This window comes from Panthera uncia, chromosome D2, assembly GCF_023721935.1.
Source record: "Panthera uncia isolate 11264 chromosome D2, Puncia_PCG_1.0, whole genome shotgun sequence".
In the NCBI taxonomy this organism is placed as follows: domain Eukaryota; kingdom Metazoa; phylum Chordata; class Mammalia; order Carnivora; family Felidae; genus Panthera; species Panthera uncia.
In genome coordinates, this window is record NC_064818.1 from 41255754 (window position 1) to 41270932 (window position 15179).

At 52.3% G+C, this 15179-nt stretch overlaps 1 protein-coding gene across 1 annotated transcript; it reads left to right on the top strand.

The window, feature by feature from the left end:
- Nucleotides 1–2844: 2844 nt before the first annotated feature.
- On the top strand, nucleotides 2845–14070 carry RGR (retinal G protein coupled receptor). Its single transcript, XM_049645323.1, has 7 exons — nucleotides 2845–3009; nucleotides 4845–5001; nucleotides 6121–6254; nucleotides 8949–9102; nucleotides 10757–10874; nucleotides 12860–12973; nucleotides 13423–14070. The coding sequence occupies exons 1-7, from the start codon at nucleotides 2931–2933 to the stop codon at nucleotides 13552–13554; spliced, it is 888 nt and encodes a 295-aa protein (XP_049501280.1). The 5' UTR covers nucleotides 2845–2930; the 3' UTR covers nucleotides 13555–14070.
- The last annotated feature ends 1109 nt before the right edge of the window (nucleotides 14071–15179 follow it).

The following is a 15179-nucleotide window of genomic DNA, read 5'->3' on the forward strand; positions in this document are numbered from 1 at the left end:
GGCTCCTGGCTCCTCTGTAGCCCAGGCAGGGGCCTGTCCCTGGACTGCTCTGTCATCCCAGCTCAGGAAGCCCAGCAGCTGCCCACTGGCTCATCAGCTCCCCCCGCCCCCACCTGAGGCCATGGGATAAACACAGACAGACTGGGGATTAGGGAGGGGAGCCCTGGCCACAGCACTCAGCCGCTTATTACTCCTGGAATCACCCAGTCCTAAGGGAGAGGGTGGAGGATCCTCTTCCGTGGCAACAGCCCCAGACCCAGAGAGGCCAGGGTGTGGCAAGGTGAGGCCAGGGTGTGGCAAGGTGTGGTGAGGTGAGGGGCAAGTGGCTCCTGCACTGGCCAGCTTGGCTGTCCACCTGCGAAGTCACCTCATGCCAGCTAGGCTGTGGGCTACATGGACCCTGCCAGGGTGCCTGGGCTCAGAGAGGATGAAGACAGACCTGGCCTCTGATGAAGGCCATTGGAAATTGTCTCCTGTGACACTGTTTTATAGGGGAAAAGCAATGAGATGAAGGTGATAAAGACACTAGAAAGAGACCAAGCTCAAGGACCAGGCCAGCCTGGGTTCAAATCCCAGCTCTTCCATTTATAGGCTGTGACCCTGAATAAGTTACACGGTCTCTCTTGGACTATGTATCCTCCTCATTTGAAAAGGGAAGTAATATTACTGTAATCAGGGTGTTTATGAAAATTAAACCACCCAAGTTTCCCAGTTGTTGATGGCCTGTGGTAATAGAAGCTCCCTCCTAAGTAGTAAGCGCACAATTTCACTGGCACTTAAAGTCACATGCTCTTAAAGGAACTGGAAAGATTCGGATACTTGATACGTTTGACCCCCAGCCTCTGCTCTCTTGTCCAGCATGCCCTACCTAGCTCCTTCAGCTTTTCTAGAAGGTTCCCTAGTGCCTGGTGCTTATAGACGTAGGCAGACCTAGACCAGTGAGGTGTGACTGTTATGCCCAGAATTCGTGATCCCCAAATACCGCCAGGGAGCCGAGTCCGATGCAAAAGCAAAAGAGCCTTTATTCGAGCTAGCTGGAGTTCAATCCCCTACCTGCACCGACGCAGCAGTGAGATACCAGGGAGAGAGAGTGAGTTTCAAAAGCACAAAGGTTTTATAGGGGTCTAGGGGCAGTTGGTGAGGTAATGGCTGTGGCCTCAGCTGATTGGCTGGGGAAGGGTCGGAGTCCTGTTACGCAGGTCGCTGGGCGTGTTTTGATCAGGAAGTTTGAACTGGTGAGGGGGAGGTTACTCAAGGGGAGGAGGCATGGTCTAGGTGAAGGACACAGAACAAGATGGAGTCGGCCGGCGTAGGCCCGCCCTTTCAGTGACCAAGGCAGATACCTAGGGCCCCAGCGCACACATGAAATGCCTAGCTCTGTGCCAGGCCAGTTTTGACAATCTTGGCTTCTAGGAAATGTTGGTTCCCATCTCTTCCTCTCTTCCAATCCATTGGTTTTCTCAATGCTTGCCACCTGTCCCTTCTCCTCCCCAAGCCAAAAAGGGCGACCATTCCCACATCTCTGCCTTTTCCTCCTTCTGTTGGAGATGCCTTCTCATCTCTGTTTGGCCTAACCGAGCTCTGGTCTTGATTCCTGGCCCTGCTTGATTCCTGCTTTCCTGTCTCCCTTGAAGTCTTCTGCAGTCTTGCAGGCATGAAAAAAACTTGACACATGTATGAACCAGTAATGCAAGGTAGAAATTAGGAAAAGGGGTAACCGTTTATCAAGAAAGTTTTCCAAGAGGATGTGGGCAAGCACTGTGAGGTGGTTAGGCTTGATTAGATGGGGGTGGGGTCCAACGGAGGAAAGGCATGGGAAATTAACATTTACGGAATAGAATGAGCCGCTTGACCGGATCCCAGGGGACAGGAGACCAGGCTTCTCTTTCAGCTGAACTCACAAATTACTACATGACCTCAGGTCAATTCTAAACTGCTTTGAGCCTGTTCCCTCACACGAAATGCAAAGGATGATGGTATCTAGTTCATGGAATTGCTGTAGGAGTCGTCATAAGGTCAGTTAGCATAGTGCCTGGCTCTTAGTGGGGTCTTAACATTAACTATATTGCTGATAGAGCTCTGGGCCTTGGTTTCTTTATCAGAAAAGGAGTTAAATCACTCTAGACTAGTGTTTCCAAATGTTACACCATTGGCCAGTGTAACTTGATAACAGGACCTCATTGTAGAAGCCAAAGCTCTTAGCGGGGTCCTGGGCCACAAAGACAGCAGTCCCTCTGTCCCAAGCTAATGCCTTTGGGAGATTTTTATGCTCCTATAGCTTAAATGCCCTGTGGGAGTTGGGCAGTGCAGCCTGGAGGCCATATCCATGATGTATTTTTCTGAGACTTAGAAAGGATATTTCCATTGCAAAGAAGGAAACTGAGAAGACCCCAATGGTCCCACCCCAGTCCTGATAGCTGGTTAATGTCAGGTTCTGAAACACGACCTCAGTCTCTAGTCCCAGTTGGGATTCTTTCTGTGACAACAGCTGACCTGCCAAGCATCATCCTTTTCCCAGTCGCTTGTGAGCACACGCATGGAAGGACCTGGCTCCTGACCCAGTCTCAAGCACAGCTGCCACTCAAATCCCTTTTTCTGCTCCCCACCCTTCCCTTGGTTATGCAACTCTTTTCTAATTTGGCTCTCAGCCACACACCATTTGGATTCCAGGACTTTAATCCTGCCTGATGGGGCTGAAATGAATGAGACAGGCTTCCATTCCTGCTTCACAAAGGCTGCACTGTCCAACTGGTGAATGGGTTCCTTCTTTTGGGGCCAAAAGCACAGTTTAGGGCAGGGGGCGGCAAGAAGGAGCCCAAGGTCTAGCATAATCACCTGCTTGTGCCAGCACGTGAAATGGCCCTTTAAAAGGTGGAGCTTGGTTTTGGTGCACCAGAGAAGAGCCAGGCTGGCAGGGAGAAGGGCCGAGCATGGCAGAATCTGGGTCCTTGCCCACCGGCTTCGGGGAGCTGGAGGTGCTGGCTGTGGGGATGGTGCTGCTGGTAGAAGGTGAGCCAGGAAGGACCTGGGGTGGAGCGGGCACCCAGTGGGCTCCCAGAACTCAGGTCACAGCCATGGAGCTGACAAGGAGAGGTCCCCAAACCCTGCTCCTCTGTGCCTCCACCCATGGGGCTTCTGATGGGTGCACCTGTAGGATGCAGGCCGCGGTCTGGGAGATGAGAGAGAGCAAGGCCCAGGGAGTGAGGGACATCTGCCCAGAACATGACCAAGAACCAGAATTCAGGCCTTTTCATGTCCCACCGGCCGGGAAAAAATTTAATCCACTCCCCAGAAATCCTGCTAAGAATCTCATATAAGCTCAGGCCTCTGGTAGGCTCTGGAGACAGACAGCTCTGTCACCTCCTCTTTGTGTGACTATAACCCAATTCAGCTGGGTTCTCTGACCCCAAGTGGGTGGTGGTGAAGGTTAGATGGGGCCATGGGTGTGAAGCGCTGGCCTAGATAGACACTCAGGATTTAAGTTCATTTGCCCCCATCCTCTCCAGCTCCACAGTACTCCTGCCATCTCTGTTCCCAGCCCTACGCATTTCCATTCCAGGGGCCACAAGGTGCCTGCCTCAGCCCAGAATCCCTGAGATGCTCCCTGAGGCCAGAGTTAGGACTGGAGACCATGGTGCTGGGTCAGTCCACGACTAAGTTATTAGGGAATGCGGCCCTTTTCACAGCAGATCCAGAGAAATAATCAGCCCATTTCCTCACCCAATGAGAGCTGATGATGGAGAGGGAGGGGCAGCCACCAGGCTGGTCCTGGAAGTTTGGGACACCATTGGCTGGGGACCCTGCCCCTTTTCCTCTCTTCTGGGAACCCTACAATCTAGCATGCCTCTCAGTCCTTAAATGGACCTGGAAATTTTACCACATTAAATCTTTGCACATGCTGTTCCCTTTTTCTAGAATGTTCTTCCACACCCTGCTCTCCTAGTAAACACTTGCAATTTTGAAGACAGGATTCTCCCCAACTCCTCCCTTTCAGTGGGGAGGCAGGGTTCAGAGAGCAGCAAGTGGGTGACCAGGCTAAAACTAGAGATCTGGTCTGCCTGAGGTCACCCTCTCAGACTCACCTCATTGCCTGCTCCTCCAGGAAGCTCCCAGATCTCCCCTCAACCCACCTCTCCCAGGCTCTCCCTGACATTGCTGAACAGCCTCAGAGTGGCATTTTGGAATTAAACAGACCTGAGGGGCGCCTGGGTGGCGCAGTCGGTTAAGCGTCCGACTTCAGCCAGGTCACGATCTCGCGGTCCGTGAGTTCGAGCCCCACGTCAGGCTCTGGGCTGACGGCTCGGAGCCTGGAGCCTGCTTCAGATTCTGTGTCTCCCTCTCTCTCTGCCCCTCCCCCGTTCATGCTCTGTCTCTCTCTGTCCCAAAAATAAATAAAAAACGTTGAAAAAAAAAATTAAAAAAAAAAAAAAAAAACAGACCTGAGTCTGAGTCCGGCTCTGCCACTCCAGCTGTGTGCTTAGGGCAGGTTAGTTAGTGTCCCTAAGCTTGCTTCCCAGCTGTACACGGGGAGGACAGCATCCAGGTGAAGACTGAATGGGAGGATCCACAGAAAGTGCTCGGCCTCATGCCCAGCCTACAAGTGTCAGCAGCTGTTGGTAACTGTGACTGTTCCAGCATGAATCATGCTGTACCTTATTGGTTTCTTCCTTATCTTTGAGTTGGGGTGGGGCAGGATGTACATCTTATGGCCTTTAGGGTCCGAGAGCCAGCGATGTCTGACAAGCTGCACCAGTAAGGTTGCTGAGGCTCCACCCACCCCAGGCCCCCTGTTCTGACCCCAGGCAGCCTCTCCAGCCCTGACGTCAGCCATCCCTTCTTTTCAGCTCTCACCGGCCTCTGCCTCAATAGCCTCACCATCCTGTCTTTCTGCAAGACCCCGGAGCTGCGGACCCCCACCCACCTGCTGGTGCTGAGCCTGGCTCTGGCGGACAGTGGGATCAGCCTGAATGCTCTCGTGGCAGCCACATCCAGCCTCCTCCGGTACCAGCCCCCACCCCCACCCCAGTCTCTGAGCTCAGGGGCCCAGCCTGAGCTGGGTGTCGGACAGCCAGGACAGAGGCATTTTTCCCATCTATAGAACACTGTAGGGGAAAGGGTGGGCAGGCAGCACAAGGCTAAATCCGAGTTCCAGACTATCCCTGAAGAACCAGGGCTGATTTCTAGAGTTGCTCAAACCCCACCAACAGAGCTGGATGACTGTCGGGATTAAGAGCATGGGCCCTATAACCAGGCTGCCCAGATTTGAGTCCTGGCTTCAGTGTTTCTATCTCTTGGCTTCTTCTAGAAGTTGAATATTATTGCCTAACTCGTACAGCGGCTGGAAGTATTAACTTGTTATTATGTGGAAGTAACTTAAATGATGCGTGGCACCTAGGAAGCCCTACCTAAGTGTTCGTAAAAGCAAACAGGATTTTGACAAGTGTCTAAAACCTTATGTGCAAACCATGATCTTTCAGTATGGTGTCAGGTGTTTCCAAGATTGTTTTCTTAAGCGAACTGAACATTTCTGCTCTGGTTTCAGGCATTCAAATAGAGGCTGGAGCACACCTGAGTGTGACGCTCAGGGCTGACCAGTCTGTGGGGTCTGAATCAGTGACAATTCCTTATCCTGATCTCCGCCTGCCCCTTCCCAGGCTTAGGGAGGAGAGCAACAGAAGCTGTTTTGGTTGCTTGGCCCATGGAGCTAAGAGCTGGAGCCCTCGGGTCTACCCTCTGGCTTAGTCTTCATCTGCTGTCTGACCTTGGTTCAGTACCTTTTCCTCTCTGAGCCTCAGTTTTCCTATCTATAGAATAAAGGCATGGGCTTTCCTCCTGACTACGATGTTCCATTTCCCATGCTGGAGGCTTCTGGCCACACAGAGAGACCCTTGGGTCCTACTGAGGAGCAGCAAAAGACACTGAGCCCAGGGTATTTGCACTGGGCTCCACCCATTCACCTTGGGGACTTGACCTCTGAGGCTGCTGTTTCCTCTAGGAAAAACAGATCATGAAGCCCTCTTCTGGGGAGCTGAGCCAACATTCAGGAAGGTGCCCTCCAAGCTTCTGAGGGGCAGGAGTGGGAGAAGGGCAGGGACAGAGGGAAGGGGTCACTGGTCCCAGTGTCTCCCACAGGCGCTGGCCCTATGGCTCCAACGGCTGCCAGGCTCATGGCTTCCAGGGCTTCATGACGGCGTTGGCCAGCATCTGCAGCAGCGCAGCCATCGCCTGGGGGCGCTATCACCACTACTGCTCGCGTACGTCTTTGGGTTCCTGGACTGAAGGGACATCTACACAGTGAGGGTGGTCAGGACAAAGGTCTACACTGTGTTACCCAGTCCAGGGGAGTGTGGGTGGGTGTCTGTCTGTGAGTGTGTGGTGTGGGCATTCAGGAAAGGAGGGAGGCTGGGAGAGTGGACTTGAAAGGAGCTGAGGCACCTGCCGGAAAAGCTGCCTGTGCCCTCAATGCAGCCTCAGGCAAGTCAGGAGTCCTCTCTGAACCTTAGTCTCCTCTAAGAGCAGATTTTTGTAACCAACCTCCCAGTTTTTGGATATCAGATGAGATCATGGATACAGAAAATGCTCTTGCAGACAGGCCCTGTTGGGGGCAGAGAGGCAGTGTGTGTGTGTGTGTGTGTGTGTGTGTGTGTGTGTGTAGCTGGGCATGTGTCCCTGCACCTCACACTTCCCTAGGGCCTCTGCCATGCCAGGGCGTCATGAAGCCTAGTCTGGCTCTGGATTTCCCAAGCTGTATTGTCAAATACCACCTTCATAATTGGCCACATCCATGTACCACCTGCTCTGTTATTAACTCAATTTTTTTTTCTTAAAAGTGATTCACTTTGAAAAATTTAAACACCTGCTTTAGTTTCATCCTCAACAATATCTGTGAAATGACAACTTTGATGTTCTTATAATTTTAGCACACAAAAAACATGTTCACCCACAGACCATCTAGAATCCCACTCACCTCCAGGGATATGTGAACATACTTTGGGGAGCTGTGACTCAGCTAACCCTCGTTGTAAACCCCCAACTTGCAGACTGGGAAGCGGAGGCTCAGGGAAGTTAAGTAGCTTTCCCAAAGTCACACAGCTAGTAGAGGCCGAGCTGGGATTGGGTATGGCCTGGATGCCTCCCAGGGGGGGTCACACCCTTTGTCTCCTGGGCCCCAAGTTCTGAGCTGTAGCTCTGACTGGCATGGGGGCTACTGTGGTGTCCGTGGCCAGCATGGCCCGAAGCATGGGGCATGGCCCCTTTGGAATCTGCAGATCTGCTCTCGCCACACACACATAGCCCCCTGCCCTTGGCAAAGTCACACACCTCTCTCCAGGCCAAAAAACTGCCTTTGTTCTTATCATTTCTAGTGGCAGGTTAGCCCCACCTGCCCCAGCTGACCATGGAGCTCCTCCAGGACCACTCCTATCCCAGCCCAGCCCCCAAAGCTCCCTCGGGCCATCATGTGTGCACATGCATACACATACATGCACTCACACATGTGCACATACACAATGCGTACCTTCTCAGACAGCAACAGGCTTCTCCACCCCAACATAGAGCAGTTAGTCCCTATCCAGGGGTCCCTAGAGAAAAGCCTTTCCTGTGCTGGAGGGCACCCTGGAGCACTATGGAAATAGGGAAGGGGAAAGGAGGGTGTTGGAATTTACCTACTCCATACTGGGTGACCCTGGGCACGTCACCTTGGTCATCTGTTTCCAAAGCCAAAAAAGTGACACATGGGTCATGGTAGATATTAATTATTATGTCCACAGTTAAGGGGAGTGGCGTTTTAGCTCAGGCTGCCATGACAAAATACCATATACTGGATGCTTAAACAACAGAAGTATATTTCTCACCATTTCTGGATGCTGGGAGTCAGAGATCAGGGCGCCAGCACAGTTGGGTTCCAGTGAGAGCCATCTTCCCGGCTTGCAGACAGTTGCCTTCTTGGTGAGTCATCACATGGAGAAGAGAGATCATCTCTCTTTGTCTTCTCTCTTAAGGGAAATAATCCCATCATGGGGGCTCCACCCTCATGACCTAATTACCTTCCAAAGGCTCCACCTCCAAATACCATCTCCCGGGGATGAGGGCTTCCCCCATATGAATTTGGTGGGAACATTCAGTCCACAGCAGGGGATGACACTCAAGCACATTGCATCTGGGGCTGTATCAATGGAAGTGAAGTGTCAAGATGAGGGTGGTTGTAGATCTGTTCTCTGCTGATCAAACCCCACCTGGAGTCCTGCCTTCTGCCCTGGGGTCTTGTCTACAAAAGAACATGACAAATAAGCCATATAAGGAGGCACCTGGGGAAGGCATTCTGAAGCTAGGTCCAGGAGGAAGCACTGGATGGGAAGGGCTGGATCAGGCTGCCACAGAGAAGGGACATGGAGGAGGTCAGGTCAGTGGGACTGGTCATGGCAAAATATGCTGCCAGGACCAAGTGCAGTTATTGGCACTGAGATAGGACCCTAAGGCCCAGGTCAAGAGCCCTCTTAGGGTATCTTGGAAGCAGAGACAGTAGCCTGCTTCTGAGTAACAGCTAAGCACGGTGATACATCCAGCCTTCTGCCTCCCTCCCTCATAACCCTCATCTGAACCACTACCTATGCTTCTTTACTAAGTTGGTTTTGGAAAACACACCTACTTCTTTGCTACTCCCTCCTTTTCTGTCCCCAAAAAAGATGGAAAAGAGAGTCTGCCAGGAGATCTTCACCACCCATTATCTCTTTTATTCTCCATAACAATCCTCTGAGGTAGGGGATTATCATTCCCATTTTGTGGAGGAGCAAATGGAGGCTCAGAGAAACTTTTAACTTGCCCGAGGCACTAAGCTATCGACCTTCAGAGCCAGGATTTAGGAATATTCTGTGTGATCATGAAGTCCATTGTTTTTCATTTTGCCTAGCTATTACCTCCTCTCAACCCTCCTCCTCTCTCCCATTCAGGCAGCCAACTGGCCTGGAATACTGCCATCTCCTTGGTGATCTGTGTGTGGCTGTCTTCTGCCTTCTGGGCAGCACTGCCCCTCCTGGGCTGGGGCCACTATGACTATGAGCCGCTGGGGACGTGCTGCACCCTGGACTACTCCAGGGGGGACAGGTGAGGTGGGAGGAGCAGCTACAAATCTCCCTTCCTTGGGAACCTTTCTGTGAGTCCTTTCAACAACAGTGTCACAGCTGAAAATCCAAGTGGGGAAATGTCAACATTTGCCAGTCAATCTCAACTCCTTAGTTATGACATCCACTTGCAAGTGGACAATGGGACTGGGGAAAGTGCATTCTGAAGACTGACCAAGTGATGGGCATGTTATACAAGCTGGGGTGTAGAGTTGTCCCAAGAAGGGGCATTACCCAGTGAGCTGTTGACCTGTGTCAGTTACAACAGCAACTGAGCCCGTGACCCCTTTGCCATCTTCTTCATGGTTAGTTGTCCCAGCTCTGACCTGATCAGTTTCTAGGGTGAGCCATGTCCTTTTTTTTTTTTTTTTTAATTTTTTTTTTTTAATGTTTATTTATTTTTGAGACAGAGAGAGACAGAGCATGAACAGGGGAGGAGCAGAGAGAGAGGGAGACACAGAATCTGAAACAGGCTCCAGGCTCTGAGCTGTCAGCACAGAGCCCGACGCGGGGCTCGAACTCACGGACAGTGAGCTCATGACCTGAGCCGAAGTTGGACGCTTAACCGACCAAGCCACCCAGGCGCCCCGCCATGTCCTTTGTTCAATAGATTCAAAAATGTCTTTGCATTGGGAGGGACCTCCTTGGCATAGAGCTCAGTTCTTGGAATTTCCTGAGCATCTACTGTGAACAAAACCTTGGACCTAGTCCTAGGAGACAAAATTGATGCACGATGGCCTCCACCATCATGGAGCATACGTCTAGTACTGCCCCATCCACAAGGCTCTGGGGACACCAGGGCTTACACCCTTTAGGGGACAACTTGGGGAAGGGTCCAGTGGGCTCCAGCCCCCCTCTTGCTTCTACTAGGGTCATGTCGCATTCATCTGCTTTCCACGTTTACTATGTTTACTCATGAAGCATCTGCCCCTGGTGACAGTCTTTCCAGGTGAAATGTACTTGAGGACCCTAGGTCTGGCCCAAGTGTCTCTCCAGGGTGCTCCCTACAGATATCTCCCCAGCCAGTATCCAGTCCTCTGGCAGCCTTTCCTCCTACCCCTCCTTAGTGGGCAGCACACAGAATGGGTAACATTTCTCCCCTTCACAGAATGGGAATCTACCTCCTTGTGACTCCCACCTGTTCCTGGTCAGCCCTCCCACCTCCCCATGACCCTACCTAGGACACCAGGCTCTCCTGGCAATCCTTCAATGTTTTCTTCAATGACACAGCATCCAGTCTCTTTCTTATTTGTAGACCCCTTTCAAATCCCTCTGCCAGGAACACTCTTTGAATGATCCTTCCTCTTGGTCCATTGACGTATCTTCCATTTGGTAAACACATTTTCCATTTTCCATGCTTGGGGCACATAATGTGAACACGACTGAGCACTTGAACTGCCCAACAGCAAGTTGAAGGAGGACTCTCCCTCATTTCAGCTCTCTAGCTCCTAGAGGCAAGTTCAAGGAGGGCCCAGTGGCTCCCTGTCTCTAAGGGGAGTCAACCTGGGACCCGGGAACAACCATACTCTGAGCACTTGTCTGATGAGAGCAGTTCCCTACCTGTGACTGTCTAGCACAAACACTGATGAGCCTTCCCTGAGAGATGGTCCTGACTCCTCTACCTACTCTGCCTGCAGAAACTTCACCAGCTTCCTCTTTACCATGGCCTTTTTCAACTTCTTTGTGCCTCTCTTCATCACATTCATATCCTATCGGCTCATGGAACAGAAACTCAGGAAGACTGGCCACCTCCAGGTAAGGACCAATTCCCAGAGCAAAAGAAATCTCTTTGTCTCTCTCAGGGAACATGAGTGATGTGAGAGACAGTAGTGAGGGCTTTTCTGTGTTTTCAGTGATCAGGAGAAAATTCAGCTTTCTCAGAGCTTTGCGGGGGTTAGAGCAGGAATGTACCCTCCCCATTGCTGGGCATCGTCAAAACCTGGGAGGAAGGGTCAGGACTGCTTGGACTCACCAGACCCCATAACCTTGAACCGGGTCACCCTGTTGGACACCATCCATGCTGTCACCTTTTGTTCTTTCCAAGGATTTGAGGGTTGGCACAAAGTTACATGTTTTTCAAAAGCTTCTTTTAAATTGCTCCCAAGATGTCTAATTTACCCACAACATAAAATCACACCTGCAAGCACATTTTTCCAAGAAAAATAATTCTTCAAAATAAGCTCTCCTGGCCATTTCTGAATCTCTGCATTAATATTCCCTTTCCACAATTTTCTTTTGTCACCTGGACAACCTCTAGCAGATGAGCCTTAACAAGCACTGAAATTTCAGAAAAAAATCAGATACTAATACTATTTTTCTGTGCATTCTGCCATTCCATCTTTGCAACCACTCTCAAAGGAAGGTTTTGTTATCACTATGTCACAGGGTGGAAAATTGAGGCTGTGAGAGTCTGTTAAGTAAGTAGCCACAAGCTCCGTAACTAGTAATAACAGAGTTGGATCAAACCCGGGTCTGGGACTCCATGATCCAAGTGGTCATAGAGTGCACAAGAAACACTCAATCTTTGTTGAGACACTCAATCTGCCCTGATTTTTTTTCCCCCTGTGAATTGGAAAAGGACTGTACAAATCGATTTTAGCCAGAGATCTAAGTTGCCCCCAGTCAGCAGGAGGAGGAGGAGGACTGAGGGGGGACCAGGATTCTGGCTCTGGGCTGTTGCTCCCCTGCCCTCACCTCCTCCAGGCTATCCTTCACACTGCCCGCCCAAGCCTTGCCTGGGTGCTCAAAGTTGCCACGTTTATCCGAGGTTCAATGGGCCAAGAGACAGGGCTGCCACACCCATTTTCTTTTTTCTGGCTTGACTTGAAACCATCAGTTCAGGAAGCATCAGCAGAGGTCTCTGTGCATGGGCCCAGGGACTTCAGCCAAGAGCAGAGCAGTTTCCAAGTGACACTGTCTCCGCCTCGGCCCCGCCCCAGGAGGACTGTTTCTCTTTTCTTTTTTCCTTTCCTTTCGTTCCTTTCCTTTCGTTTCCTTTCCTTCCCTTCCCCCCCTTTTTTTTAATGGGGGGCAATTCAAGAGAAAAAATGTCTCCCAACTAACATATTTTTATTCCATGAAAAAAAGTGTCCTCTTTCAACTTAAGTCACCTCCTTTCTTAAAGGGAGACACGGTCAAAGAGAAAATAGGCACTGATTTTGAGCTTCAGCTTTTTAACACCTGAGTGTATGTGGGAAGCACGCAACTTTCCTCCTGAAGTTCGATCGCAAGTCGTGCGCCTCCCTGTGGCCAGAGGTGGCAACACAGGCCCTGCTCCCTGGTTGTGTCTCACACCTTGGAAAGCCGCTTTGAACCCAGGACAGGTTGGCACACCAGGTGGCTGCAGCTGCTGATGGCTGATGGGAGGTGGTTCTGGGACTGAGGTATGGGGGCAGCTCATATGGGGAGCCTCCTTCACACATCCACACTCCCAGAGCCCGGGGTTCCTCAGAAGGAGTGCAGACCAGAAAGGAAACTCATTATCTGTCCCCTAGTCCCCTGCCTCCAGGTAAGTCAAGCATGATCAAGCCATTTTACAGAAAAGGCAAATGAGGTCAAAGCTTACTTGCTTAGATGACAGGCTTAGGGTCCCACAGCTTGCACGCCAGAGAGGTCCATGTGGCCCCACAGCCTGATCACACGGCCCCGCCCTGCTGAGTGCCCGCCTGGTCCCTAGGCGTGTGGGGCTGCAGTCGCCTGAAGCAAGTCAATGCCTCCCTCCCATGACACTCTCTCCCCAGGTGAACACCACTCTGCCGGCCAGGACACTGCTGTTTGGTTGGGGCCCCTATGCCCTCCTGTACCTATATGCCACCATCGCGGATGTGAGCTCCATCTCCCCCAAGCTGCAAATGGTACAGACACCTCCCACACCCCAAGTTAGAACTCTCTCCATGTCTGTGTCTCTGTCATGCTCCATCTCTCCCTCCTGCTTTATGGCCTTCCGCTAGTCTCTTTCTCTCTTCCTTTGAACACTCATAATGCATCGGGAATTTGCTTGTCTCCTGGGTCACACGGGGCTGCTGCTTGACATTGCTTAGGCCTCATGTGAGATGACGGGGGCAGCCAGACTCTGGGACCAAGGCTGAGACCGGTGCTCGGGAAGGAGGGCGTTTGCATGCACCACCCGCCCTCTGGTCAAGGAAGCCTTAGGAATTGCAGAATCAAGCCATGGACAGAGGACCGGTGGCTGCAGTGGAGTGGGGGTGGGGGGAAGGGCGGGGCAGGGCCAGGGTCGCCACGTGGGACCAGGGAGAGGAGCCGAGGCTGTGAAGCTTCTTCCCTGAACTTTTCTGTCACGCAGGTGCCGGCCCTTGTTGCCAAAACGGTGCCCACGATCAATGCTATCAACTATGCCCTGGGCGGCGAGATGGTCCACAGGGGGATTTGGCAGTGCCTCTCACCTCAGGGAAGTGGGCTGGACCGAGCCCGGTGAGGTTCTCCATGGAGCTGCTCAGACCCAGGCCCACCCCTGACACCCCGGACTGAGCCCGGTGTGACAAGGCTGCCCTGGGATCCTGCCCGGTAGCCTCAGAAGCTAAGCTCCACACACTTGCCTGCTGACTGCCCCGACGGCTCTGTTGGGCCTGGCCCTAGGTCGGACACCAGGGATTCAGAGAGCAACCAGGCCGCGTGGGAGGAGCTGGGACTTCGGAGCCAGCCAGACCCGAGTTTCCGTCACAGCCCTTGAGACAGAGGCCGAGAGACCTTGGGAAAGTCACTTCCTCTGAACTGAGCTTCCTGACCTAGAACATAAGGCCTCCATGGGGCTGCTGTGAGGCTTAAGCAAGATAATGTGTACTCACCATGCACACAGAAGCTCATCGAAACAGCTGTCGGGGCTCAGAGTCTTACATAGAAAGGGGTGAGAGCGCCAAGTCGCTTGTGGGAGGGCAACCCAGGCTGTCTGCGTTCAAATGCTGCTTATTAAATTGAGATCTGGTGCCAGTGACTGAGTCTGTCTGTGCATCTGCTTCCCAACTTGTAAGATGTGATGACAGAAATGGTGACTTCACCATGCAGAAAGCACCGGAATGTTACCTGGCACATTCAGGGCTCGCTGAGAGTTAGCCACCAGCACCTGCCAGTCAGAGACAGCTAGCTGCAGGTTACTTAGTTGCCAACATTACAATTCAAGACAATTCATTTAAAAGTCCAGATGTCCGAAGATGAGGCCCCACCAACCTGGAGGAGGCTCCATGGTGACAGTTTGTAGAGCTCAGGGCAGCTCTGTCCCGGTGCCCAGGGTTCGTTCCCTTCCACCAACTGTAGCTTTATATTCCCTGCAGAGCCTGCAGGCATCTGGGCCTGTGACAGTGATGCCGGGGTCCCCTCCGTGGATGTACATCTGCACCTCCAGCAGAGTCAGCATTTCAGGGACAAGGTGTGGCAGGTGCGCAGACCCAGGTGGAACCCGTTGTCTTAGAGGGAAGTGGAGAAGGTTGGCAGGGCGACGGTGGGCTCTACAGAAGGTCTGATGATGGAGAGCCAGCTGCCCCAGGCGCCTCGGATGCAGGAAGGACGAAAGCTCCACCTCCGGATGCTGAGCAGGGAAGGGACAGGTTCCCGGGGTGGGGGTGGAGGGGTGGGGGATAGAGTGGTCATGAGAACAACATCTGGGGTCCCTGTGCACCAGGACGTGCCTCTCAGCTCTGCAGATGCAGGAGATCAGACCACATAAACATAACTCACAAGAAGTCTGCTCCAAACGGAGGCCAGTTCGGTCTGTTGTGAAACCAGGTGGAGTGGGGAGGGAAGCAGCCTGCCCACAGCACTGTTTCCTAGACCACGCCCTGTGCCCAGTGCTGTAGAGACAAGATGCCACTCAGCCTCATTCCAGCGACCAGTCGGGATCCCTGTCATCGGCCCCAGAGTGGGGACTGACAGGGGAAATCCTGGGGCCTGAGCTGTGCTCACACACAGGCTGAGCGGGTGGCCGCAAAAGTGATCGTGTCCAGAGCCCAGAGATTCTGACCCTGCCCCCACAGCCCATGGATCCTTAAATTGTCTTTACTGGGGACCCGCTCTTCACTCCACACCTTGTAAGGTGGGACAAGGGAA